This window comes from Photinus pyralis, unplaced genomic scaffold (assembly GCF_008802855.1).
Source record: "Photinus pyralis isolate 1611_PpyrPB1 unplaced genomic scaffold, Ppyr1.3 Ppyr1.4_LG6, whole genome shotgun sequence".
Taxonomy (NCBI): Eukaryota; Metazoa; Arthropoda; class Insecta; order Coleoptera; family Lampyridae; genus Photinus; species Photinus pyralis.
This window is the reverse complement of record NW_022170663.1, coordinates 14,119,209-14,138,983: the sequence shown is the minus strand read 5'-3', so window position 1 is coordinate 14,138,983 and position 19,775 is coordinate 14,119,209. Positions and strand designations below refer to the sequence as shown.

Genomic DNA, 19,775 nt, shown 5'->3' with positions numbered 1-19,775 from the left:
ATCTCAGACCTCTTTTGAACCGTTTTTATCTACCACCTTCCCTTGATTCGAACAAAACATAAAACCATTAATAATGCGACTAGGATCTTTTAAGCAAAGACGAAGAGTGGGAGGGAGGGATAGTTGTGGACAAGAGACACTGTGGCTACTAGACATTAGAAGAAGACTAGAAAAACGAGGAGAAGAAATAGGAGGGAATACAGAGGAAGAGTATTAAAAAAAAGCAATCATGCAGAAACAGGTAAATGAAGAACAGAAGGGACAATAGAAAGGAATTGTGGGACAGAAAGTGTACAAGGTAGAACAATGATTGAGAAAGTGAGAAAAGGATAATTGAGTAGCAGGACGAGCTGAGAGAACAGAAAAGGGAATGTAAAAAAAAGATGGAGAAACAAAAACAGGGAAATGAAAACAAAAATGGAAAATAGAACGAGTGGCAGAGAAATAAAAATCTCCGCTCTAGGAATCTGTTCCTTATTGACTGATGTGTCACTTTCTCCAATTTCTCCCGACGCAATAGGTTTAAATAGCCCGGTTTAACGTTCTATTTTTCAGTGTATAGTTTAGTGGAGTAGTGCGCGTTGCTCCCGATGGACCCAATTTTATATATTTTATTTTTATTTTTGATTGTTGTTTTTATTTCCTCTCCTGATGAAGCCCCCTATGAAAGTGGGCGGAACGTTGACTTTTCGTTCAGCATTGACATTCTCCTATCTCGGAAGTCATTCGCATCTTAAAAATACAAATGGAATTCAGAAAAGGGACTGTATCTGGTACACAGGTTGGCGAAAAAAGCACTTTTCATGGATTTAAAGGCACTATGATTAGATCATTAACACATAGCCAATAGAAACGGTTTATTGTGTGTCACTAACCAACAAAACCATACAATTTGTTTCTATTGGCTATTTCTTAATAATCTAATTATAGTGAACTAATGATATAATGATTGTATAAATCCACCATAAAAAAAGAAGTGCAAATAACTATATGCACATACGCAGTAAAGTACGTAAGTTATCTGGTATTGGTATAGGGGGCCAATAACTAAACTGGAGACCGACATTTGGGCTAGTACTTGGCACACACAGTCTACATTAAGAATTTTTGTGTTTTAGGGGGACGAGAGTACTACAAAACACGCTATAATTTTAAGCCTAGGTAGTTAACCTGTCGTATACAAAATATGTAACCACATGAGAAACCACTTCTTCGAAACCGCTAAGAAATTCACTGGAATATACTGAATGGGTTGGGGGATGGTAACAGTGGTAAGGTAAATTGAAGACATAAATTTCAATAAATGAAGAGGATGCCAACAACTGGTAGATTGGCATATGGACATTTCGAAGGAAATGCGTCACTGCACGATGAGTATAACTAAACCAGTCTGCAACAAAATCAACTACAAAACATAAGTTAATGGTATAATAAATACCTTTTGCATGTAATTTAACAAAAATTAATGCAAATGTTATCCAATTTAATAAATACGCTACCATTTCCAATTTAAATTAAACTAGAAATTATCATAAATAGTTAATTCATTGTCAATTTATGCATCTCTCGTTAGCAATTACGCAAAATTTTTCGAGCGAAATCGATTTGGTCTGACGAAACAGACATTCCATTACAAATGTGAGCTTATCCATCCCACAATGGCACAATGACGGTGCCGGTCGTTGCCAATTGCTGCATTAATGGTAAAGATCAAGCAACGTTATGTCTGGGGTGCAATTTAACTTTGGAAACATCAATATTGAATTTATCATGGCTAAGCTTAGGATTTTCCTATACGGTTCATTAATGCCGGATTTACCACATGAATTTTGAAAATGCACATGCTAGTTCTGCATACTTACTCTCATTATTGCATATTTAGCAAATTCACTTAGGTTTTCTACATCACCAACCACATTTTTAAAGCGATTACGTTTATTTATAATCTGAACCCTCTTTTTTTTTGGAATAACATAAGCCAGATTCACATTATCGGCCTGACCGTACCCTGACCGATAATGTGAACGGGCTTTAAGGGATACACGCTGCAATAATTGACCGCACCGTACCTGGAGCGTGATCTGACCGTGACTTGACCGATAATGTAGATTGGGCGTAAGGGTGCCAACTCTGCATACTCCTTGGTTCGTTCTCTATTGTGAAGTGAAGTGAAGCAAAACGTCTTGCACCCGTTACAAATAAATTGTGTCGCTGAAAACCAAACTGCTGCCTTTTTGTAAGTTCTGACGATTTCTGCCAATCAGATGCCTACAAAAGCGTAGATGTAGGTACATATATAACAACTTTCCTTTTTCTAGAAATTTTGCAGAATGTCACCTTTTCTGGCAAGTATATATTATAATTGCCACCTTTTCACGATTAGACATTATTTGCTTTGGAAGTGTGTACTTTGCCAGGAAAAAGTGGCAAATACAAGAAAATATTGTAAAATGTTTCAATTACACGCAGTTCACATAATCCAACAGGTTTCCCGACAACAAAAGTTTCTAGGGCCAGTATTTTTCACCCTTTTCACAATTCTTCCTTTTTGTTCTGTCCACTGGTACTCTTTATACGGACTAAGAGACTAATCCAGTAGAGAATTTTATTTGCATCCATTTGCTATACGAAATACCGTCAATCTTCAAGTACGGCTTGTTGAATAGACACGGTTAACAAATTATTATATTTAATATTTTATTTACAGTAAGCTTCCTGTACGGATTAAGTCGAAAGGTTTTCGGATCAACGCAATACATAAATCTCAAACTTAATAGCCATAATTTAAAAACGATAAACTGCTAAATGTCATTGTAGATCAATGACAAGACCAATTTATGCTAATACTGTTCTAGTTCTGGTTCTAGCCACGGATAACGAGTTCTTAGTCTGCTACTTCATTTATCATAATATTAACGTGCATCACGCTGAAAACTAAGATGATAGGTTTACGCCTTCGAATTGGATTTGGCGGAGAATTTCGTACGATTGTAAAGTATGGACCGATTTCGAAATATAATAATAATAATAATAAATGCCTTTATTTCATTACCTTGCATAAATATATAAAGTAAATGTAAAACAAAATGTAAAACAAAAATTTCAATTAAGGTAAAGAAATATTGCCAATGGATAAATAAATTACAAAAGTTCTTACTACACGGCATTGTAGTCGTAAACGGTTACGTTAAAGATCACTTGTTTATTTGGTTCGACAATATTGAAATGTTGTTTTTGAAAGGTTTCGTATTTGGGAATGTTTCAAAATAGCATTCGACTTTTTCAATATACTCGCCAACCCGACCTTACTTCCTAAAGCCCTCTACAACTTTGAAAATTGCTGTAAGTTTTTTACAGCCTACAACTTCCTTAGATTTCCGAAACTGCTCTATACTTTCGGAAGAAAATTGTTTCAACTTTTTTCTTTTAAAAACCTTAAAACCCAATAAGGTCTCCAATAAAGCTTTTGGAATATTCACCCGGTATAATATAACAGTATATAGACTCGGTTATTCGACTGGTTGGTATGAATTTAATGGAATATAAATTTGTAAACAAATGCCTATTTGATTTTCATGATATTTCTTGTTCATTTTTAACCAGAAATTATTATGTAATGTGTAATAACAGATTTTCGAGTATGGCGCCATCTTTGCCCTTCATAACGAGTATGGTTTTTTTTTTTAAATTTTAAGCATTGAGATCTCGAAAACCATACAGATTCGGTTAAATGAGGAAAGAATTGTCGTTTTAAGAGCTTATTTTAGATATGCTTTTGTATTTTTAAAAAATCCACAGTTTACTAGATATGAGCGAAAACAGATTTAGTCATTTTTCATTTAACTGTTGTAGAATCGTTATTATTAAAAAAACAAAATGCACGAATAAAAGTTTTAGACATTTTAATGCTTAACTTGATGAACATACTAATTTCCTTCTATATTTTACAATTGTTGAGTTATAATTAGTGATGTGGGTTGTAAAATAACGATTTGTAAGTTACATAAAAAACGGTTATATTACGCGTAACTTACAAGAGGCCGGTTTTTTTATGTAATTTATGTCTTTTATGAAACTTATGCTTTTAATTTAAAAAACCGTAATTTTTGTAAGTTACATAAATGTAATACCTATTTGATACATTTTGATCGGTACTACCACAGACCATCAACGGTACTACCAACGTAAACGATTCACCGTTGAATTTAGTTTGGTTTAATGAAGATGATACAGCCTCTAATTCGCGATCTGGAGCTTCTTCCTCCAAACGACGCGTGATGGCGAAATACCTACTATTTGGGTATTTTATTTAATACACCAAAATATATAATTTAACAAGTGTTTTTATTTTCAAACACTCACAAAATTCAAAAAGGTTTATACAATATTGAAAAAAAAACATAAAAAACATAAATGACAGGTAATTTTACAAAAATATTTGTAAATTACATAAAAAACATAAATTACTGGTAATTTTACTGTAAAATTACGATTTTTTTTAAAAAAATGGTAAGTTACATAAATTACATAAAATACATAAAAAACGTAAACAATTGGTAATTTTACACGTAATATTATGCACTATAAAAAAACGTGTAATTTAACATCAGTAGTTATAATAGAAACTTTACTTTTTTAAATGGTAGTCATAGTTGCCTTTGACATTTTTAAAAAAGACAAATTTTTCTCTTTATAACGATATAAGGCTTGCTAAATGTACTTTCGTAATATTGAGAGGTAAATAAACAGTTTTCCATTGAAAACAATATCTAGCACATATGACATATTAAAAAGCCATCTTCGAAAATTCACTATGAAAGTTAAATCATATCATATTCAACACACTGTTAAAAGTAGATCGTATCATGCCATGGAAAACAATAAATAAACAAAATACTGCTGTTCATTCTTGAAGGCCTCAAAGAAAACTTGGATGTTTGGTGCGGAATTATTGAATCGCGAAATCTTGGATAGGTAGGAATGGGTCGGTCACCAAGATCACCCGATCTTTCAATTTTAGATTTTCTTCTTTTCGATGTTCTAAAAGGGTTTAATTTATCAGCGAACGTATGCGACAAAAGCAGGACTACGTGAAACTGTGGTAAATTCCTTTCGCAATTTAGATGGTAGGATAATACGGAAAGCTGGAAATTATATCGCGAAAAGATGCTGCTTGTGTGTAAATATTAATGATGGACAATTTTAACATTTGCCGAGCCAGATTAATTTTTTGGCATGTAATTACTTCAAAGTAGAAATTTATTTGTATCCCGAAAGTTTTAAGTTAAATCCTGAGTTAAATATTATAATTGATTGAGTAATTAAGAGGACAATAATGTTTCCCATGGCAAACTCTGTTTTTACTATACTCACAATAATACAAACAGTTCTGTATCGCGCTTATTTGTCAAAGTAAGTACAACGAACCTTATATCACTGTAAACAGAAGAAAATGTCACAACCAACTATCGATGTTGCCTTTAAAAAAATGTAAATTTGCATTATAATTCGAAAATTATAAAAGAAGAGTGGAAATTAATAAATGTGTCTTATTAACCGGAAAAACATCTACAATTTTTGTTCTTTGCATATTTCTGTATTTCTAATACTAAAGATTCTATAACATTTAAAAGAAAAATCATTAAATTTTCGCACATATCAAGTAAACTGTGGATCTTTTAAAGAAAAGCATATCTTGAATAAGCTCTTAAAACGATAACTCTTTTTTAAGAACTATTTAAAAGAACTATATAAACAAATATCTTGGTTTTCCTAGTTTTTATATTTTAATCTGAAATAAGTTCCAATTTACATAATAACGAGGTGAATATGAAAAAAGATGAAACTAATATCACTGACTGGATGACATTACGAGTTAAATTAAATTTGCTTTGTAGTCAAATGTATTTACTTTTTCTCTAGTTTTTGGACTTAAAAATAAATTGTTTTAAAAATAAATTAATCGATATGATTTTCGTTTTGGACGAGATAGATAAAAATTGCCTTTTTTTGCATGGCCACCTCACTATTATGTAAATTACATATAGCATTCAAAAATGCATTCAAATACGGGGGGTTTCTATTTAAAAAAATGTACCATTTGGGCGCCGTACTTTGTGAGCGCACCCTGTATAATTCCAAATATTTTTCAAATGTGGAGAATATTCAACCATATCATAAAACAAAAGCACTTTATCGAAAAATCTTATCTTCAAGGCATTAAGTTACTCCGCGCAATCGTTGACTCACCCTGTACAATATCGATGAAGCCTTTTATGCTTCTTGTTGGTGATTTAAAATGCAATTATTGGGAGTATTACGAAGTTGGCGTACACACTAAGAAGAATGTTCGTTTTATACATCTCTACATCTCAATTTTGTTTACGTCCTATATATTACAAGTGCTCTCTTTCAGGATTAGTATGCCAAGTGCTTTCGGTAAGTGGAACTAAATCTTTTAATAAAGATCTCTTTTATTTGGGGGAACTTTTCTACTGAGTTTGCTTACTACCCTTCAAATGAGTGGGGTCTGAATTTTAAGCAGATTCGAACAAAATTTTGTTCTGAAAATATGTAGGCACCACATTGAAACCAGTGTGCACCATACGCGAACGTTTTGCTGTGGATGCATAGGGTAAACCCACACCTGAGAAGTTTTCACCGACGCGATATGGACGAAGTTATTCAACTGGAACAAAACAGTAGGTATACAAAAGTTACGTAACGTATCCCATACCTTCTAGAAACTGCATGCGTGCGGTTAAGTGTTACATAATTTCTAACAAAAGAAATTAAAACCTGATCATGTACATATCTCGAGAATGTTTACTTGTCTACGTTCTTTCACCTAACTTTTTTTCAAACTTTTGCTACACTTCAGAGGTACTAACAGCAGCTCAAAAATCACACTTGTTCTACTTTCACGTATACAAAGTGATACCGCGACCGTGGCGGACACACCTCTTCATGTGATCAACGATCGTAATTAATTTTGTACCCCAACTGAAGCGTCGTACTTGACTTACATTACCACAATTATCTTAATTAATTCCTAGTTTACGTTTTAGGTAAATTTTGCAAAATGTGAAGGGTACGATTCGTTAAATAAATTTTACTTGATTTATGATTAATTAACTATACGGTTGATATAAGTATTTATTTTCCTCCACTTTCGCTATGCTAGGAATGCAGTGAAATGCTTGAAATTTGGTCGAGGTTAACATTACTGAATTGGTTATAATCGTTGCAGTAGTGCTAAACAATTGTTACGAGTAGGTAGTTTACGGTGCGATCCAATTAAGTACCAATATTATTGTTAGTAACTGTATACCTAATTCGTCTTTTCGTTAAGTTACAAAGTTGCATGCAGAGTATAGAGAACGTTTAGGATTTCCTTTTTTCTTGAAAAGGAAACGCAAAAAAGTTATCATAAAACATGAAGCTCTTTTGAGTTGTTTTGGGATCTTTTGTGCGTTGTATTATTCCTAAATTAGGGGAATGCAATTTTCTAACCAGTTTTGTTATAGTTTTAATCACAGTGTCTATACCTATCACTTTAGATTAAAAGTTTCAATATTAACTTCAATTTCCCAAGAATAATGCCATGACTGTTTAAAAAGAAACTTTTTTATTCCTATGCAGTGTTCCGGAATAGAAATTAGTAGAGAAATGTTTGTTCACTTCTTTTAGGACCAGGAGCAGCTAAACACAGATCTGTGTGGGATGGACTGGCCATCCAATTTTAAAATTATCTAAATGTATTTATGCTGTTTTCTATATGTTATATGTGCCAAATATTAGTTATTTGGTAATTGCAATGGAATACTGTGCACCAGAATGGTACCATAATTACTTAGTTTATTACTAGGTGGCGAAGATTTTTCTGTGCGAATTCAGCGCATATCGATCTCAGATCCTTTGGGTTTCGGTGTCAAGTAACTGTGGTACGACGTCTACATAGCTTTAGATTTGATCAATAAAAGGATTTTTAAACTTTTTCATTTTGCAACAATCACTCTCCATCGAGTACTAGTGCAGGGTTTAGTTAGTTACGGTGGGAAAATTCAAATTTTAAATTTTGGGTAATCCTATGAGACTACATGATGGTTACTTTACATACTGCCATCAAGGGACCCACAAATTCCTTTAACAGGACTCCAAATACCTCTTCGTTAGGCAGATACAGAAAGATTTAGCTCCTAATTGACTTGAGATCGTTTATGCAATGTTTTATTCCGGAATAAGAACTAGGTATTTTATTCAATTTCACAATCAATAACGATATAGGCATGCAGTTCTTATTATCAGAAGTCCTTTTGCTAAATAACCCTCTGGGACATATCCAATAAAAACAATACTTGTTGGGGAAAGCGCCAAAAAGGAGTTCTAAACATAAAGTTTTCTTTAGGATTATAATTAACAAAAATTAAGTTATTAAGTTGGTATTCATTTTGTGTCCAAGATCAGGATGTCTATCATGGCAATCTCGGAAACCATAGAAGGTAAGAAGATGGTCAAACTAGGGAACATTTGTTGTACAGAAAACCAGAAAATTCCGATTACTTCTAAAAATATGCCAAAAAAAAAACGAAATTTGCCGATTTTTATTTTATTTTTTCTGATGTTATTTGAATTTTGAACAGATACAAAAATAAATAAATAAAAACACTTTCCCATTGCCACTATTTGAGCTTCATGTGACAGTATTGAGAGATTTTCAAGACAACGCTTTGTTTCGTGGAAAGCCTCACTAACTTTATTTTTATATGGCCCATAAAAAAGTACATACGTTTGAGAAGCATTTTGTATTACGAAAACAACGATATACCGTACACAAAAAACAAAAGTTGGAAACCGTTGGCTTCAACAGGATGGTGCACTCGCGCATAACGCCCTAATCGTGCGAGAATACCTATGGGGCAAATTTCCTGGAAAATTTTGTCCGATATGTATCCTTATTTTTTACTAGAATGCTTTTGAGAGTTTTGAACTACTGTGGGAATTCAATAATTTCTCTAAAGTATGTGTACTGGCGCTCGGCGTTTTAAATTTGGAAATTTGTTAAAATTTGATCATTTACATTTTTTCTGCAATGTTATAATTCCTGAACTAGTACAATAAGGTTCTTAAAACATGCTTAGGTTAGTATAGTGTTTGACGAAACGCAAAAAAAGTATTAGTACAAATTAAAAATTAAAATCTAAACTAAGCTGAGGTTTTTTTTTTTATTTGTGTTTTAAAGTTATATGTTCGGGAGATTTGATAGTGGAATTGTAACAATAAATAAGCGAGCATTCGGTGGAATGGAAATTTGCCCTATTTGTATCTTTTAATGTCTATAGAGCATTATTTTCTTAATGGATGTTTATTCCTTGTTCTAATGTTTTCTCTCTCGTTTCAGGGTAGTACCGAAGAATGTGCTCGACTGATATTGAAAGCTACCCTTTTACAAATAAATTTGCAAAAATGTGGCGTTAAATATTGTCATGAAGATCGCGTCATAAATTTCCAAGTTAATACTTAAGACGACGTGCTAACGAAATAAACGTGGTATCGGAAATGGTGTAACAAAAATAAAACACCCCGTTTCCGAAATAGACAAACTAAAATCTATCAGTGCAAAATATGCATTTAGGGACGTTCGATAAAAAGTGGCGAATGTACCCTACCCCGTTTATTTTCTTAATTTCGTTTTTAGGGAGGTGAAATCGGATAAAGTATAATATACAGTTCTATTTTAAGGTTAGGGTCTAAAATTAGGCCCCTGAAATTACTTTTTTTTAGTAAAAACTGTAAAGGAAGAACTTGTGCGTGGATAGGCAAACGAAGTAAAACCGAATGACATATATAGCGCTCCATTATTTTAATGTTGGAAGAGTAAAGTCGTGAAGGTAGCCCCCCAATTTTTATTTTTTCAGATTTTGTTTAGGGAAATGCGCAAACAAAAAATCGAGGTATGCTACATGTGCAAACAAATTGCAAACGAATGAATTATATACCGTTCAATTTAAGTTGCCCCCCCCCCCCCCTAATTTGTTTTTTCAATATCTTTTTTCAGAGAAATGTGCAAACGAAAAATCGAAGTGTGTCTACAATATGCAATCAATGTGCAAACAAGGGAAATAATGGTGTTCCATCAATAGGGGCTGGAATCATGAAGTTGCCTCCCCCCCTAAATTTGTTTTTTTTGATTTTATTTAGAGAAATGTGCAAACGAAAAATCTGCAATTAATGTGCAAACGAAGGAAGTATTTGACGATTCATTATTTTAATGTTGGAGGGGGGGGGGGGATAACTTCACACGGGATAAATTGGAAGACGATGGAAGGGTACGTGTTCAGAATGGAAGGATGTTTGGTGGAGTCTAAGAAGGAAGAGGACTCAACGCCTCCCCTGTCCATTGATGGCCTCTTACGATCTCCAGGACGGGAGTGGGCCAATCCTAACCCCGAACCCACAGGGGGTAAAATTTATTTATTACAATAATATTTATTATGTCCAATTAGGGGTTAAATTATAAAATAGAAATCGTGATTATTTGTAAAATTAGTTTTAAAAAAATCAGAAACTGTGATTATTCACAGATATCAAAGAGAAAGACAACTATCGTCATCAAACATGGGTCAGAGATGTACCTCTGTGACATCCCTTTCGGCAAGCTAAACGGCACCAAGGGTATTTTATTTCATAAATAAAATAAAACAACTTTGAAACGGTTAATTAGAAAAAGGGCTTCAATTAATATCATAATCGTCATTAAACCAGTCCAGATAGTGATAAAAGCTGTCAACCAGTCACGTATGATATTGCTCGGTATGAAGTGCCATATAAAGAAATATACAAAAGTTTAAAAACTATCGTCAACGCCATTTTGTATCCAGTTCTAAGCTTTCCACTGTGAATTAGTGTGCGGAAAAGCTCCAGATTTGTAAAGCCTATACCAATACACGTTAATTACCCCATAACCAAGCACGTCAAGCAATGGACTCATGGAACGAATACAAGTTACCATCAGCTGTTGTTACTAATTTATGTAACACTAAATAAATTTCGATTTCTTCGCGACGCATGTTTGTCACATATTTAAAATGCGATTTTAATTGATTTCTCTTTCACATTGTTTGATTTACGTGTACAAATCAACGCACTTTGAATACTAACTATCTGGGTAACACTTGGCGGTTAGTAGTGGCACTGTTTAGAGATAGTAGGGGGTTGTTTGGCATCATGTCTGCTGTTAGGGTTTGGGGAATATACACTTTGCAAACTGAGTTCTCAGTTTTTCAACCCTTACAGTAAAATACATGAAAAGGGTTATTTCAAGAAATGGCTACGGTCTCTTTCTAAAAATTTTAACTAAAAAATTCTGCATTTTGATGCAAATAACGAGCAGAAAGCTTGCCGTATCACAATAAAGTACCTACAGGCTACCAGAGAAGCGCAAAACCCTTTGATTAAAGGCGCAGAGGTATTATAATGCAAAATTATTTATTACTCTTCCAAAACGTCAAAATTCACATTAGGCATACTGGCAGTTATCTCTTCAGAATTAAGGGTGCGGTGTAAGGATATGGTAAAGCTGAATACGCGCTGTACGCTGCAACTGGCGCAACTACGGGGGCGGCAACCGCGTGGTTCACGACATGGGCCGTGTACGAACTGGCATATGGGGCGACGTAGGCTGCTCCAAACGCTGGTACCACGTGCGATGCCATGCAGCACGACATTAAACAAATTGCAAAGACTAAAATCTGAAAAATACGCAAAATGAGATGAACACCTAAACTACAAACCGAAATACTTACAACTTTGGTTGCCATTTCGTTAGCGGGTTGAGATTCGAATGATTCCATCTACCGAGGGTACCTTATTATATACTTAACGATTTCGTGAAACTGCCCATTATTGACTTTACGTGTGACCCATTTCTGCAATAACGCACCGTGTCTTCGTACATGGTGCGCATTACAAGTGCACTCGTAATACTGTTAGGTAATGTTTTGGCGATTACAGACAAAAACGTATACAATATGGTGTTATCAATAAAAGAAAAAGAGTTCAATTGAAATGGAAGTAAACGAGTATTATCTCCCAACATTAAATAAAAATGGGTAATTTGTGCAATTTCTGTGTGCTGAGTTTATGTTACAAATAAATTTGAACAAGTGCATTTCAATTTTTAGCATACAGCATAAATAATACACTTGCTCCAACGGTTTTTTCAATATTGTACCTAATCATCTTTAGGACTCACTGTATCCAGTAATATCCAATGAAAGCTTGCCCCGAGAATTACTCTCTGTAGCACCCTCATGAGTTTACTTTTGGGAAAGAGTAAGGAACACAAACTGTAGGCCGAATATCAATTAGTAGGTACAAAAGTTTTAATGCATTTAGAAGAGCAATTGTGAACATCTGTTATCAATTAGAAATGTTTAAAATGGTCGTGACGTATCATAATATATTTTATTATCTTTAGGTCAAAATATTATACGGGGTTCAATGGACTCTTCACAATTCCGTCCTAGGTATGTACAAAAATTAATGATTTTGATACGATTATATTAAAAAATGATAAATATGGTTGATGTACTATAACTATTGCATGTCTTAAAGGGGATGGCGTGCCCTTCACCCTGTATATTACCCTACTTAATTTGGTTAGAAGCATTTCAAGTAAATAACTTTGACCAAAATATAACCAGAACGGTAGAGGTACATACATTGTTGGTATCGAAGGTATCGTGGTCGAAGTTGGCAACGTATGCCTCAAAATTCCTTCTTAAGGACACTATAGAAATATTGTACGTGTTACAAAAATTGCTTTGAGAACTTGGCCCTCATGTGATTATTTTAAGCAAATAAACGGAACTCTTACTAAAATTCGACCAGAAGTATAGACCATTTTTTCATGTAGGATTGTCACAAACGAGTTGGAATAGGCTCGCATACATTTCTACACATCATCTAATTCTTATATATAATGTTCACAAAGGAAAAAATTACATCAAAATCGATGGTAGACATACTTTTTCCAGTTTTAAAGACACGTGACTAAGTACTAATTACTTGCTTGCAAAATTAAACACCGAGTTTAAATAAAATTTAAATAAATTGTCGGATGCATTGACGACAAATCTAAATAATGAGCTTGTACCATTTTACAATTCCTTTACATATTTGATTATTTGAAATTTCTACCAGGAATTTCAATTTAATTAGATCAAATTCGTCACCACGATCTCTGCCAATTAACTTTGACTTAATATTAAATCTAATAACAAAAGATGGCAAAACATATTTTATACATTTTCATATTAATCTCCTTCACTTCTAAATTTCCTGTATTGAAATCATACCCAATTTTAAATGCAAAACTACTTTTTTATAACGATTTAGAAGTTGACTAAAATACATGTAATACCAATGGCTTTAAATTTGTCAAAAAATTGCTATCTTTACCCATTCAAACCCAAATTTTCCTTAACAATTGTTAATTTATATAAGTTACATAACAGTACCTCATGTAAGAAATGTCCTCTTACAGAAAACGATATTATTGATACAAAGTTAGGGGTGGTTACCCCTGTGCTGATAAAATTCTTCTCTACAATATCAAAATTATTTCAAACGTCAACCTCAATTATTTATGATTGTAAGCAAGTAAAAGTTTTATTTCCGTTAGAGTTCCCACGAAAGGCACTTGGCAATGAATTAATTGAATATTTGAAACACAAGCACGCTCTACTACCACGGCAGTTCATAATCTAATCAAATTCCGTGCCAAATTCATACTAGAAGGATTTGAGAAAAGTAATATATTTCCCAGGGTCAATTTTTGGTGACTTGAGCACAGCATTTGACTGTGTATCTTATTCAATACTGATTGGCAAGTTCAATCAAAACCCAGTGGCTTTGCTAAAGTCGTACTTACAAGTAGGCAAGAATTTGTAGTGTATAACTCAAAGTCTAAAACGCTACCCGTTCAACATGGAGTTCACCAAGGTTCAGTATTGGGACCCATACTATTTTTAATTTTCATTAATGCTTCACCAAGTACTTGTACACCAGTAAGTGGACCCTTTTTCCAGATGACAACAATTTCTTGTCAGGGTAATACAGAGCTTAATGTCGGATACCCAGGCAAAAGTCAATGAATGGTTTCTAGCTAATAAACTACATTTAAACGAAGTTAAAACAGATGTAATGACCTTCTGAGCAATAAACCCTACTCCAAGCGATAGAGCAGTCACATACCTTGGCCTTATAATAGATGATAAGTTGATGTGTAATTATTGGGCCATATTTTTCGAGCAATCCCTAAATGGCGACGTCTTTCTTGACTTTTTGGCCAATTAATTACCGTTGGGCGCTGTTGTTGGAAGATGTGCTCACGGAAAAACTTTTTGTTTGCAGTTGCATGGTCTCCCGGCATATTTTGCCATTATTGTGCGAGAGCATATTAATGCAGTGTTTTAACAGCGGTGGATTGGAAGAGGAATTCTGTTTCCATGTATTTCTGTGGGCGGTTAATCGACATCGTGTGTCAAACTGAACCTACGACCGGAGAAGATATGAAAAACCGGATTCGTAATGCAATACGTAACATACCAAGAGTCGCAATTGATGATTGCAAAATGAATTGATTGATGCAAAGAATTACACACTTTGGCTGCAGTTTTGTCTACCCATGAGAGGCTTCGGGGCTGCATAGAGCTTGATGTCCAACATTTCGAGCATTTACGGGGGCATTAAAAACTTTTTTAAATCGATCCTTTTTAGGGCCACAACTTACATAATAAGAAGAATTGCTGAAAAATTAGTTTAAAAAAACACTGTACACTGTAGAAACCTGCCACTGGCAAATTCTACCCCTTCAATTTTTCGTACATATTGTGGATTCAACTGCGATTTTTATTGTCCCGTATTGCACAAAGTTCAACCCCGTTTGTTCACTAACGACGTTAAGTAACATTTAGTGGAAATGTATACTTTTAGCTGCACGGCGATCGCGCCAGGAGAATGCAACATATCCCTGAGATGACCCCCACTTATTGTTACTTAGTTATTTAACGCCCTTTTTCAACATGACGTCTAGTAATTAAGTGAGCCGATCTCTAAGAGCCAATAGGATTCGTCACAATCCAAGAAATGTACACTACTTGGGTGGACTCTTAAAAGAAACTATAGATCTCAGTGCCTCATCATCCTATGTCAGCTATCTTTGCAATGCAAATCTCTTGATATAAGATATTTTATCGCTGGAAATTATTATCAAGTTTCTACATTTGGCACTAGATGGAGTAAGATTCGTGGTTAAGCATAAAAAGGATTTTTTCCCAAATAATACCCAACAAACATGCATATGAATGTTGTATCATTTTCATGGAGGAAATATTGCTCTAACCTATAAAATATGAGGGGGGTGGGGAGGAGGAACATCTCTTTAAACAGTTGAATGTAAATTCGGTTTAGGAGCTCTCATGTGGCGAAGGTCAATGAAAAATTTTGTTTACGACAAAGGACATAAAAAAATTATGTAGAAGTGTAGGGCGCGATTTACTTTCTCCGAAAAACAGTCAAATTTTATGGAAAAAAGGCGAAATCGTTAAAGTTAAGGGTATAATACGTTACATAAAAAATAAGTACTTTCCAATTCTTCAATAAAGTTCAATGAGTTTGATACGCTACTGGTGACAAGAAAGAGTCGATACTCGTCTGTAGAATAACTAACAAAATAGGCACTCTGAGGTGAATCCACCCTTAAAATACTAATAAAATTCGATATTACCCGGCAAAAAAAAATTCACAATTCATTTTGTTTTCGGAAATGATGTTAGTTTTGATCAACACTCTTATCCCTATATTGTATTACTTGGCGACTTATTTTAGGGGAGAAAAGTTTCCTTTATTGCCTATAGTTGCCACCATTTCCCTTGATGTCTTCAACATTTCCGCTAGATTTCCTCGGAATTTTACATATTCCCCCAAAATTTCCTAATATTTCCCCAGAATTTCGTCTAATTTTGTCCATTTCCTACGTATATCCTCGAAATTTCTTATAGGAAGAACAAGGTTTCTTATAAGAAGGAAAGGAAAATTGCCACCATTTCCCTTATTCATTTTCCCAAAATTTCTAGCAGTGCTTTAACATTTCCCCAAATTTACACAAAATTTCACCGAATAAACGTGAAATGAATAGCGCTACTTCCTTATACTCGTAGAAACTCATTTCCTTAAAATTTCCTTAGAATTTCCTCTTTCCTTAACATTTACTAATATTTACCTACAAATTCCTCATTCTTGTGACGTTTCCTACTGTTTCCCCAGAATTTCCTAGTATTTCCCCAGAATTTTCTCCAATTTCTTCCATTTTCTACATTTTTGCTAGTTGTTTCCTCGAAATTTCCTATATGAGATACAAGAATTACCCTTGGGGTTGATCACAACTTGTTTTAGGGGACCAAGATTTCTTTTATTGCCTAAAAATTACCATCATTTCCCTTAAGTTTGTCTAATTTTGTCCATTTCCTGTATATGTCCTCGAAATTTCTTACCTATATGTAGGACAAGAATCTCCCTTACTTATTTTAAGGGAAAAACATTTTCTTCGTCGCCTGAAAATTGCTATGTGCCTTAGTTTTCCCAATATTTCTGAATTGTTAATTGCATTAACCCCAAATTTCCCCAAAATTACGCAAAATTTCTCCGAATTAAGGTGAAAATGAGTAACGTTACTTCCTTATACGAGTAGAAACCTTTTATTTCATTAAAATTTCCTCTAGATTTCCTCAGAATTTCCTCTTATTTTTTTTAGCATTTCCTAATATTTACATATAATTTCCTCATTCCTTTGAGGTTTCCTCCTATTTCCCCAAAATGTTCTAATATTTCCCGAGAATTTCGTCTAATTTCGTCCATGTCCTGCATATGTCTCAGCTATTCCTTATATGAGAGACAAGAATTTCCCCCGTGATCAACCCCTCGGTTGGTGGTTTATCTGGCGTTTTCAAAGTAAGTATTCGAGGTCAGGTAGAAAAGTTATAAGACCGGAACACCTTGCATATTTTAATCTAAAACGATAGCATATTGAATTCTCTTTTCAAAAATACAACACCAAGAAAGCTCAAAATCTTTGAATTTTTTTAATACGTGAACTTTTTTTTAATATCCCTGGTGGAAAAAGATATTTGTAGATTCAGAGATCCTTTTAAATAAATGAGGTTAGCTCCTATAACTTTTTTGCTTGACCAGTATACTTATTTTGAAAAATTCAATAATCCTTATAAAGACTTTTATCAAAATGTAATCTATATTCTGCAGTATAAAATTTATTACTCCCCCATTTTGTTAGAATTTTTCCTTTGAAGTAAATTACAAACGAAAAATTGTTTAAATCTGTATTGTTAATGACTACTACTTACTTCCAGATTAACCGGAAATTATAAGTACTTGCTACTTTTTTCAGTACATCTTGTATATTTTTTTGCTTTGGCTCCTACCTTTTTTCGATATCTTATGGTAAAGGAATTATAATCCGCGGATTATAATTCCTTTACCATAATAGAAATCGAAAAAAGGTACCAATGTCTTTTTATTCAGAGTGGCACACAAAAACCAAATATATTCATCCTCTAAGGTACACCGCTCTGATTTTCTCACTACTTGATAAATTGCGATCTATAATTTAGAAAGGAAGGTACCTATTTCAAACGATGCGTCATGCCACTAGCGAATTCTTATAAGTAACTAACCGAATAACTCAGAAAAAAATTCCGGAAATCAGGTCCAGTAACTACAAGATAAGTACAAATCATCGATATTTATTTATTAAAAAAAAACTATATACAATAAATGTAAGCATAAAATAATGGCAATAAATTGGAATTAGCATTCCTATATCAGTCTAATTGCACTAATCTCCTCATCTTCGCCAAGGAACCGCATGCGGCAAGTGCTGCGGGAGAGCATGAGGTAAGGGTTCCGGAAGTGCTGCGTGATGCAATGGTGCCGCTACATGGTGTGGTAAGGGCGCGGGTAGCGCATAAGGTAAAGGTGCAGGTGCGGCTACTGCATGTGGCAAAGGTGCCGGTAAAGCGTGTGGTAAAGGTGCCGGTAAAGGATGTGGTAAAGGGGCCGGTAAGGCATGTGGTAAAGGTGCCGGTAAACCATATGGGAAAGGAACAGGGGCCGCTGCTGGAAAAGCGTGAGGAACTGGTGCCGCTAAAGGTGCAGCAACTGGATGACCTATATGCGCATGTAAGGGGTGGGGGAAATGGAGAGGAGCCGGAATCGGATGAATGGAACGAGCATGGGGAAGAATCGCCGGTGCCGGTAAAACTGGTGCCGCATGCACAACTGGAGCGTGAACTAGTCTGTTAAAAACGTTAACACTCGCAGCGAATGGTGGAATGTTGTACGGAACTGCTCTTGTGTAACTCAACGCCGGGGCATAGACCGGTGCCACCACACTCCCCATCGCACGGCACGCCAACACCGACATCATTACGAAAATCTACACAAAAAAAACCTTATTGTTATCTAAAACAACTTGGTCTACGACACCTTACCTTATTGTACATCATTTTCAAAACTATAACCTTCAATTCAGTTACTTGAATATTTTCGGTCAAGGTATCTCGCGTATATATACCAAAAGAGCTACCCCCCATTATCACTTACACTACCAAAGGAAGTAAAGTGAAAAGTAACTGACTGAACCAAATTGGACGTGCTGGAAATTTAAACGGTGCGTACGTGTTCGATTTCATTGAATAAATTATTCAGTTTGTCACACGATGATGTAACAGGCAACTAACAATTATTGTGAAACTAAACCAGGAGTTTTTTTAAATGTGGAAGATATAAGTTTCTCCAGGCTCTTCTTGAGATAGACAAATTTTTCCGTAATACAAGATTGGCTTTAGCTTCTTATTTTACATTACATTGAAAAACAATGGCTGTATGTAAAACAATGGTGTGAGGGGCTTTTATTTTCCAATTAGACACTAACTAATATCCGATCTAAAGATCCCAAAGATAAATAAACGTGCTTAATGTCAACATCTTTACACTGTTCGTTTGAAGTTGGGATAAGACTAAGGACAATTTGATAGAAAATTATAGGCTTACATTGCAATTTTTGAAATAATCTTAGCGTAGACATTTTTTAAATTGATTTGACGAGACAAGAAGAAAATAATGTGCAAAAAATATATAATAAGGAAGTTTCTCAGTTGAATTCTCCTTTGTATAAAATGTCTTTTTAAACGTAATTCAGACACGTTTTCTTCTGCTTCAACTGCGACTTTCTTTTGCAAAAATCTAAAATAACTCCAGAATGTCGCTCTCTAATAAAGTTTTTGTCTTTTGTCTTATCCCTTAACTAACTGGATGAAAAAACATAGTAGATCGACTGTAGAAGTAACTTAATGAAATCAATTACTCGCACTTTTCATGTGTAATTTGGATTACATTCGAACACATTTTCGCACGTATATCAAAGTTTGACTATAAAAGCTTTGGTGCGTCCTTCCAGGAGTACTTTAAAAATTGAAGATTTTATTAAAACTTATCTAAAAGGAAAATTGAACCCGTTTTACATGCTAAAATTCTATTTCACTTTCATGTGAAATTTTGATAATACCAACCTAATAAAATTGTTAGATCGATAATTTTCATAATTCCATTTTCTTTTATTTCTGTGCAGTTCTAATTTTCGCTGAAAAATCTGCCTTCACGCCCGTCAACACAAATGAACATCTAACATTAAATTT

At 34.3% G+C, this 19,775-nt stretch overlaps 2 protein-coding genes across 2 annotated transcripts; both read right to left on the bottom strand.

The window, feature by feature from the left end:
* Positions 1-11,499: 11,499 nt before the first annotated feature.
* Positions 11,500-11,921, bottom strand: LOC116173093. The gene is made up of 2 exons (XM_031490377.1): positions 11,805-11,921; positions 11,500-11,750 (listed from the first exon to the last, which is right to left on the bottom strand). Exons 1-2 carry the CDS (start codon positions 11,850-11,852, stop codon positions 11,535-11,537), a joined length of 264 nt encoding a protein of 87 aa, XP_031346237.1. The 5' UTR covers positions 11,853-11,921; the 3' UTR covers positions 11,500-11,534.
* A 6,002-nt stretch (positions 11,922-17,923) lies between these two features.
* LOC116174488 (cyclin-dependent kinase inhibitor 1C-like) lies at positions 17,924-18,587 on the bottom strand. The gene is made up of 2 exons (XM_031492423.1): positions 18,570-18,587; positions 17,924-18,514 (listed from the first exon to the last, which is right to left on the bottom strand). The coding sequence occupies exons 1-2, from the start codon at positions 18,582-18,584 to the stop codon at positions 17,924-17,926; spliced, it is 606 nt and encodes a 201-aa protein (XP_031348283.1). The 5' UTR covers positions 18,585-18,587.
* Between the last annotated feature and the right edge of the window lie 1,188 nt (positions 18,588-19,775).

Excerpts from the sequence above, each read along its gene's own strand:
- LOC116173093 (XM_031490377.1), bottom strand. The coding sequence starts at position 11,852 with ATGGAATCATTCGAATCTCAACCCGCTAACGAAATGGCAACCAAAGTT. Across the intron at positions 11,751-11,804 it reads ACGAAATGGCAACCAAAGTT|ATTTTAGTCTTTGCAATTTG; the intron begins GTAAGTATTTCG and ends CGTATTTTTCAG.